Genomic DNA, 16310 nt, shown 5'->3' with positions numbered 1-16310 from the left:
GTAAATGTTTTCCTAATATTCATGATAAGCTTCTCTTTCCCAAGCATGCAATATCTCTGTTTATGTCCTTCACACACAGCAGTGCAATTGCACTTCTGTCTCATCTGAAGGACAGACAGCCTCAACTCTGCCAAGCAGCGCATAGTTTTATAAATACTTAATCCTGCACCATGATCAAATCCTGGCAAGATGTTCATCCTTTTCTGGCTGCTTCACACATAAACTGGGTTTGCTCTAAACATTCAAAAATCGAACAGAAGACAATACTACTTCTAAGTTATTTTCTAAGCAACAAAAATAACAAAAATTATAAACTTCAGTGTTTCTCAAAACATGTTAAAAACAAGTTTCCACTGACATTTAAACAAATTGGGGAGGAGACTGGGATTTATCTGCCCTTCAGGAATCAGGTACGTTAGGTGAAATTGACCATCAAATAAGTGTTGTTGCTATGAAGATGACTTACACAAAGAAGCGCTCAATGAATATTTTTCTAATGACACCAGTGAAAATTTAGTTCAATGGCAGCACCACTGTTATTAACAATGCAGCCTTTTTATTAGTAACTTCAGGGAAATCTCATCCACCACTAGAATCTCTTGTTGATGAACACATTCCTCTACAGCCAGCACCATGGACAAACCAGGCTGGGGAGACTCCACGATCCCAAACTCTGTTGAAATGATTTCTGTTTCCCTCAAACCATCCCACTTTGATTGATATTATCTGGTCTCCTGTCTTCACATGAATCGGACAATGAAAATTAGCAAGGTAAAACACACTACTTTCCACGTCTGTAGGTAAACTTTGAGCAGAGCTAAATGACAGTTTCTAGGCAATAATAGAAAATCAACTATGCAATCGAGAAAAACATTTTTTGAGTCAAAATAAATCTGCTTTGTAGACAAAGTTTTTTCAAACAACTGTAAAAACACAAATGTTTATAAAGACACAGTCAGAAATAAGTTCACTGCACTGTCCAAATAATATAAATACTAATCTGAAACCAAAATTAACAATGCTAATTTAGCTGTTCATTGTTTAAAAATTAAAGGAGGAAAAAAACAAGAAAATTATGTATGTCTAAAAAACGAAAATAATTTATCATTTCACTTATAAGGACATTAATAACTAGAACAATATTTTTCAAATGCAACCAAAAACACAATCCAAAGTTAGCTTACTTTTATTAAGCTAGAAAAATTCTGGTATATACCAAAAAATTAGCAGGGCATGGTGGCGGGCGCCTGTAGTCCCAGCTACTCGGGAGGCTGAGGCAGGAGAACAGTGTGAACCTGGGAAGCAGAGCTTGCAGTGAGCTGAGATTGCGCCACTGCACTCCAGCCTGGGTGACAGAGAGAGACTCCGTCTCAAAAAAAAAAAAAAAGAAAAAGAAAAATTCTGGGGTGTGTGTGTGTGTGTGTGTGTATATATAGCCTATATATATATATATATGACACCAGTGAAAATTTAGTTCAATGGCAGCACCTCTGTTATTAACAATGCAGCCTTTTTATTAGTGACTTCAGGGAAATCTCATCCACCACCAGAATCTCTTGTAAGCTGCTGATGGAACACATTCCTCTATAGCCAGCATATACATACACATATATGTATGCTCTATACATATACACATATATATGCTATATATATATATGCTGTGTCTCTATATATATTCTGGTGTGTGTGTGTATATATGTGTGTATATATATTTGTATATATGTATATATGTGTGTGTATATATATACAGGCTATATATATACATATACACATATATGCACATACACATAGTGTGTCAAAATGTGAACTAGAATGTATTCTTGGGATTATCAGTTATTCTCTGCCCCATCTGTCTCTCAATAAGGAAAAGCTAACACATTTACTACAGTTAGCCATTCTTCTGGCCTATAGCATTAACTCCAACTATGTACTTTAACACAAAGGGTCACTTTAAAGTTTAAAATATTTTTTAAAATACTTGTTCCTATTTCACTTTTAAGTTGGAATGCAATTGAGGTACACCTTAAGGATACACTGTCAGCAAGTAAGTATATGGATCCCTTAAATAACTTATAAGAGAGAGGATGGGTTGTTATCAATGCATTTATCTTTTGTAGAGCTCTGCCTAGAGATAACCAGTTCTCTAAAATAAGCTATCTTTATCCACAATTTTTTTTTATTATTAGGCAACTGTCTAATTAGGTTTATAAATCTGGGAAATTCTCTGTATATGACAAGTCTTTGCAGTGATTTTAAGATGTAATCAAAATCTATTTCTAATTATTATTAAATATTGCTTATTATGTAGAAATTTTTTAACTAGATGGAATTACTGATGGTATCTGCCAGACCAAAATCTCTGAGAATACATACAATGCAGTGATAGGTGCCATGGAGAAAAATGCTTAGCTAGATAAACTGACAGGTAGGGGGGAAAGGCAACAGAAAGTGTAAGCATTAATTAGAAAACCTGGTTGGTTGTCAAGTTCTACTGTACAGCCCAGGTGGAACACAGGAGAGTGGAAAGGCAGGGGCAGAGAATGGCACATTTCCTGTATCATGTCAAAGGACCCAAAACAAATCTGTACTGAAGCACCAGTGTACATAAACAGGAAGAACATTAAATATATTAAATGCATCTTTCCTGTTTGGCACTCAAATTATACCACGTGAATCCTCAATTAATCCTTACATTGAATAATGCATATAATTTTTATAGAATTTTTATGGGTTACTGAAGAACTAGTATTGGCACACTTGACTAGTCATCTGGAAAAAATAAAGTTGATTCCATACCTTATACCTTATAACTAAATGTATTCCAGATAGCTCACAATTTTGAACAGCAACTCCCAAAACACAGACAAAACAAACTATGAAAATTCTCCAAGAGAATTCAAAAAACATCTTAGACTGATAAGGGTTATTCCGAAGATGAAAGAAAACCTAAAAAGCCTAAAAGAAAATTTTAAAATATTGCATGCCAAAAAATAAAAGTTCAAATGACAAATGGCAAGAAAAAAAAATTGGTGGGCATAGTGGTTCACACCTGTAATCCCAACAATTTGGGAGGTCAAGGTGGGTGGATTGATTGAGCCCAGAAATTTGAGACCACCTGGGTAACATGGCAAAAACTCTTTATAAGAAAATACAAAAATTAGCCAGGTGTGGCAGCACCTGCCTGTAGTCCCAGCTACTCTGGAGGCTGAGATGAGAGGGTTACTTGAGCCCAGGGGGGTTGAGGCTGTAGCCAGCCATGATTGTGCCACTGCACTCTACCCTGGGTGATGGAGTAAGACTCTCTCAAAAAAAAAAAAAAAAAAAAATCAGAAAAGAGAAAAAAATTGTTACTTACAGGCAAAGAGATCATTTTCTTAATATCTAAATGGTTATACAAATTATTAAGAGAAAACCCATTAGGAGAAATAAGGAAAGCACAAGAAGTGACAGTTCACAGAAAAGGAAATATCAATCATATAATGTTTTTTTTCCTCACTCATAAAAAAGAGAAGCACACATTAAAACTATAAAAATATTTTTACTTACAAGATTGGCAAAAATCTAACACACTGCATTATCAAGAAGAAAGATATTCTCCTACATTGCTGGTGGAGTGTAAACTGAACAATCTCTACAGAGGGCAGCATCTGTCAAAAGTGAAATAACCCAGAAATTCCACTCCTAGGTATTTACCTTATTCACATGTGCAAAATGATTGAAAACAACATAAATATCCAATAGTGAGGTTAAATCTATTTTAACAGTCATGCAATGGTATGTTATGCAGCCAAAGAGAAGAATTAGATACTCATTCATTTGTTTATATTCATTTATTTTATTCATGTGATAAATATACATTGAGTGCCTACTCTACTGTAGACAAGATCAGGCTCTAGAATTTTATAAAAGGTAGGGTACTTAGTTTTATTCTGCTTTGTTACTTCTGTACATGTTACGTCTACCCCTAATATACTGAAAATTAATCGAGGGTAGAAAATATGGTTTGACACATTGCATTTCCTCCAAAACTAGAATAATGCCTTTCAGATAATGAGGAATCATTATAAATCAGTTGAGTTAATAAATATGTGAAAAACTGTATGATATTATCCTATTTTATAACTTACTCAGATTTAATTTTTTTAGTAGTAATGGAGTTTTTAAAAACTGTGATCACAGGGATGTATGATGTCAAGCTCTTTCTGAAATCAACCACAATACCTTAGATAGATTAAAATAGATATGTTTATTTAATAGAGACTTAATCTCTCTTCTTAAAGGGTTAATATTTTCTACATGTACAAATCTTTTGGGACCAGTTGGCTTGAAAATTGATGTTTATTATTCAAACCATTTGTAAAAGATATTTTATGGAATTTCCACTTGGAAAATAGATTATGGCTTTGTTGCCAACAAAGTACCCAGCATTAATCCCCCCAAATCATTTGAAGATTATGAAACACATGGAACAAAATTCCTTTTTAAGTGCAATAATATGGAAGTAATTCTTGGATGCTTTTTCTCAAAGTTCTATATTTCTACCATGTGCTATTTTACTTTAAATAAATGAATCAACTGAGGAACAGCATTTGACCAAGTGCATCAAAAAAATTCACATAGCCTTAATGGCCTGAACATTTCTCAAATCTCTGTGAATACCATAGTGTGCATTTACTGCAGAGTTCTCTATCCTTACTTGCTCCCACCATCACCCTTAATTTAGCTCATTGAGGGCAGAGGATGATAAAGATGTTTATACCTTACGTTCCAGTTAGCCCCCCTGCATGTAATGACTTTGCTGGGGAAGTTGTATTTAAGATCACTTAAAAGCTTGTACCTTATCAATTTCAAGTCCTACATCTTAGAAGACAGTGTAGCAATATAGGTAAATATCAGTAATTTCTACATATAAAAAGACATTCAAAAGCACTTTAGCCTTTAAAAGTTTAAAATGTTTTATCAGAAAAATCTGACACGACATACATGATATATTCACAAATGATCACGGTTTCAGTTTTAAAAACTTCTGAAGTTTTATCAGAAAAATTTGACATGACATAGTAAACTCACAAAGGATCATTGCCTCAAAACATTAATGGCAATAGATAAAGTTACAGCAAACTTCTGGAGCAATCCAGGGAAAGGAGAAAAAGCAATAGATAGGAAGTATTCTTTTTCTATAAAGGACTTCCCCAAAACCCTTATAACTCAGTTCACTAGCTCCTCATCTTCTTTTTACTTTATTTGAAAATTCTATGTATTTGTTTCATGTATACTTTAAATTACCACCTTGATCCATAATGCATATCTTAATGGTATAAAACAGGTAATGCAGCTGCTTAAACTGATTTGTGACAGCAGAGCAGAGATTTGTGATAGCAGAGGTTAATGCCTGCTGGCCTGTCAGTGCAGAAGGGATTCAGATCCTGGCTCAGGCCCTGCCTACCTGTGTGACCTTCAGAAAGCTGCTAAACCCTGATAATGTCATTTCCCCATCTATAAAATGGAGCTAAGAATTATGTCACATCATGGATTTTACTAGATTTTCTAACACTCACTAAATGCTTGCTGCTCTCAGCAAGGCAAACACTGACTTAGAGAGTGCTTTTGCTGATTTTTACTACCTTTTGTGTTCCATGTACAAATAAGAAAGAGAATGAAGTATTTTTGATGCTAGATGAGTTGAGCTACTGTACTTGAGAGCAATTTACAAATCATAAAATGTTATGTAAATATGACTATAATTGATCTTTACATTGACAGCAATGTGTTTACCAACTTGTAAATGCACTGAAAATCTGTCTTGTAAACAAAGTACTCTCTTGACTTTGTTGTATTTTAAATATGCATATCTCTTGTTCTCTTTAATATTAAAAATTCTTGCATATTTGAATTCTGCTAAACTTTAGTGCCTCTATGTGTTTTTAAAGAATTGCTGAAACACAAAAATAATTTTGCACCTGAGTTGTAAAATGTCAGACAGATCCCCACCCAACAAAGTTTATGGGAGGCCATTGTTTTGGTCTAGCGTCCTGCACTAGGCCCCAGCAGACCAGGCCAGAATGGAGTCATTCATGCTAAGTGCCACATAATCAAACAGAACTCTGAAATAGGGCACTTATCCAAGAAAACAGGAGATGCATGGTAATCAATCGAAAGGGGCCTAGTTTGGCATGATATTTTAACCCTTTAAGGAAGGGAACTTTGAAAAGGCCAATTTGCTTCTTGTTCCATGTTTCTACTTTCTTCAGCCCTTTTCTGCCTAAAAAGCAACTGAGGTGCTGCTTTATTCTAGAATGAAATCATTAAGTAGACTGAAGCCAGTTGACTAGGCTATTTAGCTGATGGCTAAATTTTTGTGGGGTTGGATCCCACCAATCTAGGAAGGAGTTAGCTCAATTAAAGTGATTGATTTGCGTTCAACTGACGTAAGATAAGATCTTGTAGTCCTTACTTTTAGTTAACATAAATTAAGTATGGTTTCCTTACTTAGGGCTTTCAAGGTTCTTGGTCTGACTTAATCTAAATTTCTAGTTTCATGTTGAAAGTATTAGTGAGCGTAGTAGAAACAGGGTTGACATGGTAATAGTGGCAGATAAAAGGCAATTAGATCTTCAAATTAAATTTGTTGTAATTTTGTCTTTTGACTCCAGTAAGCCAAATGTCCATAGTTCTAATTTATATATTAGGATTTCCTAAGACAGGACTTTCAGGGCAACATGATAAAGCATAAACTTCACACTCAAAGAAACCTGGATTTCATTTATTTATTTATTTATTTATTTTAGAAACAGGGTCTGGCTCTGTCACCCAGGCTGTAGTGTAGTGGTGGGAACATAGCTCACTGAAGCCACAAACTCCTGGGCAGAAAAGATCTCCCACTTAAGCTCCTAAGTAGCTAGGACTACAGGTGTGCACCACCATGCCCAGCTAATTTTGTTTTTGTTTTTGTTTTGTAGAGACAGGGTCTCACTATGTTACCCAGGCTGGTCTCAAACTCCTGGCCTCAAACCATCCTCCCACTTTGGCCTCCCAAAGTGCTGGGATTGTAGGCATGAGCTATTGTCCCTGGCTGAAACTTGGATTTCAAACCCAACTCAAATACTTATTAATTGGATAAGTTACTTAACCTTTCACTATCTGTGAAACACCTAGCCTATGGATTACTGTCAGTCAACAAACACTTATTAATCTGCTTAGTCAAGAACAAACACTTTCAGGCTCCAGTGGTGAAGAAAGGAAAGTCCTTCTTTTTATAGCTTACATTCTAAAGGGGGATGGGGCAGACAACAAAGAAGCAATAAATAAACAAACAAGCTGCTTTCAAATAGTGACAAGAGCTAAGAAGAAAATGAAATGGTCTAAGATGATAAGGAGCAGGAAGAAGCTGAGACACTGCATGGGGGGAGGGTGTTCAGGAATACTTCACCGAGCACTTATATTTTGAGCTGAGATCTGACTGATGGGAAGAAACCAGCAAGTAACAATCTCCAGGAAGAGGATCCAAACAGAGGGAATGGCATATGCAAATGGCCTCAGGTGAGGAAATGCCTGAAGCAGATGAGAGATTTGGAAAGAAGGTCAGTGTGGTCGGAGCACAGTTGGAGGAGATGGAGGGTGATGGGAAAAGATCGGACTAGACGCAGCTCAGATGAGGAAGGGCTTTTTTAAGTGCAATGGGGAGTTGTCAGTGGATGAGTGACATGCTCTGGTTTACATGTTAAGATCCTCTAACAACTGTGCACGCAATGGATTGCAGTGGCACATTTAGTAAGGACACTCTTCTGTCATCCATGTCCGATGATGGTGGATTTGGACAAGGGTGACACAAAAGAAAGAAAACGAGAGATTCTGGAAATGGGTCTGACAGAATTTGCTGCTGTGTTTAATGAGAGTAAACAAAAGGGAAGAATCCATTGTGACACCTAAGGTTTTAAAAGACTACTAACTGCAAAAGAGTTATTTTTCAAGTAGCACAGAAATCTGCCTCTTGCAGCTGCCATATATGAGCTATAATTCTGTCTTTGGGAACCTGTTAAAAAAAAAACAGCCCAGTCTAACCTTCAAAAGTTTAAAAATAATTACTGTGTTCCTCCTCAGATTTCGTTTCTTTGTCTAAATATTTCAAATGTTTTCAAACGCTAAAGTGAGGTGATTTTAGATCCCTTGACGACTGTGAGGGTTCACTTCTGAATGTGCTCGACTTTGGTTCTCTGTTTCTATGACCAGCATCCAACAACAACCAAAAAGCATACAATCTGATCATCATTAAGCAGAATCTGCTTTTCACCTTCATCCTAGGTAACAACTTTCTATTAATTTCTTTTGGACAGCTACTTTATAGTTGCCCGTCAAAATCTAATATGGGAGACAAGAATAGTGCCTGTGATGATGTAAGTTAGCATGAAATGAGACTGTATCGGGCTGTTCTTGTGTTGCTAAAAAGAAATACCTGGTGCTGGATAATTGATAAAGAAAAGAGTTTTAACTGGCTCATCATTCTGCGGGCCATACAAACATGGCCTCTGCACCTGTCCGGCTTCTGGTGAGGCCTCAGGAAGCTTCCACTCTTGGTGGAAGCCACAGGGAGAGCAGACGGGGTCACATGGCAATGGCAGGAGCAAGGAGTGGGGGCAAGTCCCAAACTTATAAACAACCAGACCTCACAGGAACTCACCAAGTAAGAACTCACTTATCACCAAGGGGACGGCGCTAAACTATTCATGAGAGATTTGCCCCATAATCCAGTCACCTCCCACCAGACCCCACCTCCAACATCGGAATCCCATTTCCACATGAGATTTGGAGGAGACAAACATCTAAACCATATCACAGACTCTAAGGAAGCCATACATGGACCAATGGGGGAGAGTTCAGATTTGGATGTAGGAGCCAAGGATGGTTATGGAGGAATTTGAACAGAAAAAAAAGTTGAGTAACGGGAAAGATGCTGAGGAGTGGCAGTGGTGGGAACTGGAGAAAGCTAGTGTGAGCCATGTAGGGGCATCCTAGATGTAACAGTGAGGAATCTAGCCTTAGAGTGTTAGGTAAAGGGATGTTGCTGAAGGCTGGGGACATAGTGTTGATTTTTTAACCAAAAGAAATAATTTCACTTCAGAAAGACTACTCTAGTATCAGGCTTATTTAAATAAGGGAAGACAGAAGGAGATAATATTAATTTCTTGCAGTGGTCCAAGAAGAAAGTAATGAAGGGTTAATGAGGCCACAATGGGGGGAAGGGGAGGGGAGGAACAAATGCAGAGGGAGACTGGGGACACAATTTCCAGAGCTTTAACTATTCAGATGGAAGGGACCAACAAGGAAAAGGAAGAAGGCATGCCTTCTCACCAAGAGAAAACTGAGATTGACACAGAAACTTCACTCTTCACGTATCTGGATTATACACTTCCATATAATTATTTTTAGACTTATCACACAAGTCTTTATAGCATACAAAAAGAAACTAAAATTTCCTCTTAAATTATAATGTTTTGGCCACTATGGAAATGGTAGGAAATCAAATCTTACTACTTAGAAATAAAAGATATATTTAGACTAATATAGTTTCAGTAACTATATTAATCCCCCAAATCTGCAATTCTATGCATGAACTGATTGGATTACACAATGCGTATCACTGAAGTCAGAATTCAGAAAGCAGTCACAATATGGAATTTCACTTGTGGCTCCAAGTTTTTTCTCTCAATGTATACATATGATCAACAACATGCCTGCTATGCCCTGTGTAGGGCCAACTGGCATTTCCCCGCCTTGCATTTGCTAAATTTGAGTAGAGGAGGAGGAACAAGAGGAGTGAGGAGAGAGAAAGAAGGAAAAAGAGGAGAGACTGCCTTAATATGTGAAATACAGAAAAATATTTAGCAGCTAAGACAATGTATTCCTATGTAAAAATTAACATCATCATGTTTCTTTGCTTTTCCTTTGGATTTTATCTTTTAATGGTTAATGTGTTTCCTAACTGATTTGACCCAAATAAAAATACATTTACTGCTGTTTCATTATAACTTGAATGTAATATCAGAAATGACATAAAAGTGTGAAGAAGAAACCAGATCCACACATCGTCCATCCACCACTCAGAGATAATCAATGTTAAAATTTTATTTATCTCTCTGAACACTTTCCTCTGTGTATCCTTTTAAAATAAAAATTAGGTTCTCTTTCTTTATTTCTCCTTCTTTACTTTTGTGTGTCCTTCTTTATTCTTGATACGATACAATAGTGACCTCTTCCTCTTCTTGTACCTCTTCATTTCCCCTCCCACACCATTCAGTTCTAAAATCTTTAGGAGGAGCGCAGCACAGTAAGTGTCCCTGCTGGGTAAGATGTGCAAAGGAGCCATGGCGCTCCAGAATGTGGAGGCCCAAAAGGGAGTGGAAGGTCTATGTAGCAGGACTGCCTGCAGAGAATCAGTACTCAAGTGCGGTGAGGAGGGTGTCCATGCGAGGAGCAGCCTGGTTACAGGCAAGGAGTGTATCCATGCAAAGGAGTGGCCCAGGATAGAGAGGTAGAGGCCAAGCCAGGTGAAGAAGATCCCCTGCAGAGCAGCAGCCTGACCTAGCACCAGCCCAAGGGAGGTGCTATGTTTTGATTGTGTCCCTCGAAGTTCGTGTGTTAGAAACTTAATCCTCAATACAACAGAGGTGAGAGGTGGGACTTTTAAGAGGGCAGAGCCCTTGTGAATGAATTGATGCTGTTATGAGTGGGTAAATTATCCCAGGGGTGGGTTTCTAATAAAAATGTGAGTTTAACCCCTTCCTTTTACTCTCTCTCTCTCTTTTCCTCTCTTGCTTTCTACCTTCTGCCTTCCCCATGGGACGATGCAGCAAGAAGGCCCTCACCAGATGCAAGCCTCTCCATTCTGAACTTCCCAGCCTCCAGAACTGTAAGAAATAAATCTCTATTCTTGATCAATTGCTCAGTCTCAGGCACTCTGTCATAGCAGCACAAAACACAGTAAGCACAAAACAGACTAAGACCAGAGATGAGGATGACGTCCCTCCGTAGGAGGGTAGCAGAGGCCAAACTGCAAAAGGGCAGCATCCTTGTGGGGTGTGGCCCACCAAGGAGCATCCAGCACATGTGGGCTCTGAGGTGAGGAGGGTATGTGCAAAGAATGGTTCCAGGTGTGGAAACATTAAAGTTATTAGTTTATCTGAGGAGAACTGGCATCTTTATCCATTGAATTTTCCAATCAAGAAATTATTTGTTTCTCTATTTATTAAATCTTTTATATCCTTTAATATAGTAAAATTTTATTCTCGCATATTAAGTTTACTCCTAGATGTTAATGTTTTTGTTGCTATTGATAATGATGTCCTTTTCACATTATGTTCTCTTTTGTGGTATACAGGAAGTCTATTAAGTATCATACTCATTTATAATTAATTACCTAAGTCAACTGTATTATTAGTCTATTAGTTCTACTAATTTTCAATTGATCCTCTTGGGTTATAACTGCCTTTCAATGTATTGAAATTAAAATTGGGGCTGTCACTAAATTTTGCTAATATAAAAGAACGTAGGTCAAACTGCAAACAGAAAGAAATGAATAAAAACATTTTAAATGGTCATTCATTAGTTAAGTCATTTATTCATTTCTCACATATTTGTTGAGGTATGCTATAACCCTGGCCAAATTACATAACCTATAAAACTCTCTGTTTTCTTAACTATAATGTAAATAATTAACCTATCTAAGGACTAAATGCTAAATGAGATAATGCATATAAATTTCTGGCATTGCACATGGTAAGTACTCAATAAATGTTAACAGTGATGATGACTGATAATGAAATATGCTATAAACTGTCGTTCCCAATGCCTGCAGAGCCACCATTAGTTGAGAGGATGATCAAGCTCTTCCTTTTTTGTTCAGGACAGCCAAGTGTGCATTTCTTCTCCTCTCCCTTCCACCATTGGGGGAATGACCCTAATTAACTTATTAACTTTCTCTCTCTCTCTCTCTCTGCTTACCTCCCTTTAGCTGCAATTCCCTTGCCTTCAAATTCATTTGTAATTTCTGAAGCCTTCTATATATAATAGGCCCTCAATAAATACTGATGGACTTCAAACAAAATTGGAAAACTACAAGACCCTCAAAAAGTCCTAAGTCATATGAAGGTATTACTAAGTCAGGTCACTTAATAGACAAGACAGTTCCATAATGAAATCTGAGGTAACGATTAACTAAAACTCTGTAAAATCTGACTGAGCCATATTAAAGTTCCATATGCAATAATATTAAATTTAAGATTTTTAATATAATGATTATGTCCTCCTCCCAAAAAGTATATGCAGCATTCGGAATCATTTGCTGATGGCTGCTCTTCAATTTCACAGAAAACATACCTGTTTTCTTATTAAGTTGTAAATTGGAAAGCTGCTTGTGGTGCCCATTAGCCAAAAACCTAATTTCTAACAGAAATGTAAAAATAAGTAAAACTCAAACCATGACTTACCCACTTCAGCTAAAGTTCTGATACAGGATTCCACTGAGGCTTTCTGTGCCGGGTTTGGCCAGGTGCAATTGTAAATTCTGAAGGCAGATTGCAGTAGCTGAATAAAAACTGGCTGATGTGTCTAAAACCAGAAAGAAGGTAGGCAAAAAGAGATGCTAAACCATTAACAGCCCTGATGTAGTGTCTATGCATTACCAGCAATGTTCACCAAAATAACATAAAATACACTCTTTCAAGTTTCAGTGCTAGCTAATGAATATCTCATTCATCAAACATTCATTAGGTACTCTCTTCATGAGAGGCAACATGCTACACACTATAGAAAATGGATTATTTTCATTTTAATTATATTCTAAACCAGAAAAATATGCCATTTCCTGAAGCCAATGACATGAATATTTTTTATAATCCATGGTTTATTCCCATGTGCAAATAAGCAGGTGTTTCTGGGTTGGTTGGTTTGTTTTGGTTTCATATGATGGGCAAGTAGAGGAGACAACCATTTTGAACTACAGAAACAATTTCCTGTGGTTCTATCTAACGGTTTAAAATTTTTCCCTAAAGAAAGTATAATTGAAATGATTTTTTAGAAGAGTAATACACAATCACTGTAGAATATTTGTGGACCATAGAAACGTAAATCATCAAGAATCCTACAACACAGAGATACAGTATCAATATTTGAAGACATTTACTCTCTGAGTTTTTTTGATGCATGTATGTTTATATATTCTTTACACAAACAGATGATACTATAATGGAATTCAGTGGCCTAATATTACTTCATGTTTATTTCCTTGGTCATCAATTTTTCCTTTAAAACATGATTTTTAATTGCTATGTAATAGACCATCCTAATGGTCTATCATTTAAAGAATTTAAATTTTTGCCATCCTAATTTGTCTATCATTTAAAGAATTAACTGTGCAGTTATTTCAACACTTGGCAAACAATCAACATACAGATATGAAAGCTCTTAGTCTGCTTAGAGAAAGAGGAAAAATAATTCAATTTAAAGATGAGGTCTCTTTATTTAAAATAAAGTTTGGTAAACTCAGAAAGAGGCATAATAGTAAATAATATAAGAGAAGAATAAACATCTCAAGTGTAGGAAATAACTTCCTGAGCAGAAAAAATTTCCCCTACTCAAATAAGAGAAACTCTTTGCAACAGAATGCTTTGCAATTGTTTGACTTACCTGGAGGCTGGTACTATTGTCTGAAAAGGGGGAATTAAAGAAGCCGCTCACAATATTCATTATTGACTCAGTAACACACTTTTCCAAAAAGATGTCTGCATGTTTCCTGTCTGTAGTTGTGTTGCAAACCTGGAGAGAAAAACAAAACAACTCACTATGTTTTATCATATTTTTAAACTACAACTCAGTATTGGAACCACCTAAAAATTGTCCTGAAATAGTTGTCAATAACATTTCTTCTGTTTTTTAAAGTTGCTTAGAAGAGAAGCATTTCAGCCTGAAATCATGAAAATTGTATCATTCTTCAGTAGCTTCTCCATCAAGTTAGCCTGTCATTTCAGCCTTGAAACCAGAATTCTTTCACAGACACCCAGCCTCTTCTTCCTAATTTGCTTCTCCCTTCTCTTGCACACCAACCTCTCCCTCAGCCTCCAAGTTTGGCTTTGCTGGAGAACACTTTTCCACTCAATGTAAGGTGACCAAAGATGAAACAGTCATTCTAAGTATAAGAAAGGTGATTAATGGTAGTAATTCCAGACATTTTCACTTCTAACCCTCACTCAAATTGGAGGACACAAACACAGAAAGCATCTGGAGAGGAAAACAGATAGGTAGGAGAAGATAAATCAAAACTCTCCCAATAATTTCGACGTTTTTATCCATGGATTATCTGAGAAGCATGGAAGTATAGGTTTGCATGCATTTCAGAGTGGACTCAGCCAAAGAGACAATGCTGAAGCTGGAGAAAGACCAGAAAAGAGCAGTCCTGGTTCCTGCTCTGATCTTTACATCTGATGAAAAGAGGCAGTAATTGGTCATTTTGCATTTTGCTGTAAATTTCAATGTCAGCATGATCAAACTGCAAAAGCTAAGCTACCTAATTAAAAACACACGAAAAAAAGTTGGCCGGTGAAAAGACAGAAAAACATAGAGATAAAAAGAAAAAGAAGTGGGAGTGGTGGGCAGAGAATGTGAGAAAAGACTGAAAAACTGCAGCAGAGAAAGAAAGTTTAAATTTTCACAAAATTGTGGTGGGTAATATGGGGGCCAGATGTTCCAGACGTTCTTAGACCATCCAAATTTTTATGTAATTTTTAAAAATTTTCAATAAGTTGCTTAACCAAAAGAATAAGTCAATGTCACTTAATCTGATATTGTTTAAAAAGCTTTCACACAAATTCATAAAAGAGAAAATTTCCCTTCTCAAACCATGTGTCCCAGGGCTTTTGTTTTGGGATCTGGGAACACTAATGCCAGCATTTGCCAAGTGGAGGTGGAAGAAAGAGAACAGGGTTTATTTTGAGTCGAAGTCACTTCCCATCTGAGCAGTTTGCTTTTTCCTCATCTATTAATTGACCCCTACCTGACTTTGTTTTTAAAGATTTTTAGTGTATCTAATTTCATAGGGTAATTGTAGGCACAGTGCAATTAACGGAAATAAATTACATCGAATTATGGAATCTTCTAGTTATTGCTCCAGCATATAACTTAGTGCCTGGCACACACAAGATGTTCAACAAACGTTTGTGAAATGAATGAATAATTTAGTAAATTTTTAAATGAAAGAGGGATAAAGGACTCTTATTTTGTTTTAGGTTGACTTTAGGTTGGGCTATATTCCTGGAACATCTAACCTAGGATTAAAATTTAATTTAATTTACATGGTCCCAGATCTAATATAAAATTGATCTTCCTATGATGGATAAGAATTAGGATTTACTTCTTTTAGCATCTTCCTAACACTCGCTTTACAGTGAAACTTTCTGACACATAGGTTAAAAATATAATAAAGTTGAAGACGTAGCAGACCAATTCCATCACAACCAAAACAAAAGACCTCCCTCATTCAGCAACATTTCAAGGAATTACGTGGGGCTCTCTGGAGTCATTAGAATATACCACACTGCATTTTCTGCAACTGGACACTTGCCAAAAAACCACCCAGAAATTTGCTTTTTAGTCAGTGGATTAATAAAAATAATCTATTTCTGGATCAAGACTTTCTTCAAAATCCTGGGTTACGAAAAGTCTGTGTTTTACAAAGCTACGTGGAACCTATTACTCAGTTCATTTAAACAAGAAATTCAAATAATTTTTCAAGATTTTTTTCTGTCCCCTATGAATGACAACATTTCACCTTGCATCTTATAATATCATGGACAGCCAAGAAATGTAGGAAGCACTTATGAAAATCTTTTAAAATTTTTCAGGAAAAAGAACCTCATACATATGAACATCTCTTTATTTCCTTTTATTTTTATTTATTTTCTCTTTAAAATAAAGATTGGACATGGCTCAAATAAAATTACATCATATCAAATTATATTTTTATGTATAATACATACAGTTTAAAAGTTTTAATCCATTTGCACATATTATTCACATAACATTCTTTCCTATAAAACACTTTCACATACTGCCATTATCTAAATACTTATTTTAAAAGGCTATATTTATTCCATCATTCTAATGCACCATCATGCTTTAATCCATTTTTGGAATGAGTTGAGGTACACATTAGCAATATTACCAATCATTTTCTTATCTTCTTAGTTATTTCCTTCTTGCTCATCTTTTATGATGTGATTTTTTTTTTTTTTTTTGCTATTATAAAGAATTGTGCAAAATTA

At 36.1% G+C, this 16310-nt stretch overlaps 1 protein-coding gene across 1 annotated transcript in view; it reads right to left on the bottom strand.

Moving 5' to 3' along the window:
- The window catches only part of ITPR2 (inositol 1,4,5-trisphosphate receptor, type 2), a 494095-nt gene that overhangs the window by 239408 nt on the left and 238377 nt on the right, over positions 1–16310 (bottom strand). The window contains exons 33-34 of the mRNA XM_011946983.1: positions 13681–13809; positions 12483–12603 (exon numbers count right to left, since the gene is read on the bottom strand). Coding sequence (XP_011802373.1) covers positions 12483–12603; positions 13681–13809 — 250 coding nt within the window. The remainder of the gene's footprint in view (positions 1–12482; positions 12604–13680; positions 13810–16310) is intronic.

Source organism: Colobus angolensis, unplaced genomic scaffold (genome assembly GCF_000951035.1).
Source record: "Colobus angolensis palliatus isolate OR3802 unplaced genomic scaffold, Cang.pa_1.0 Scaffold256, whole genome shotgun sequence".
In the NCBI taxonomy this organism is placed as follows: domain Eukaryota; kingdom Metazoa; phylum Chordata; class Mammalia; order Primates; family Cercopithecidae; genus Colobus; species Colobus angolensis.
The sequence above is the reverse complement of the archived record's forward strand: the minus strand, read 5'-3'. Positions and strand labels throughout refer to the sequence as shown.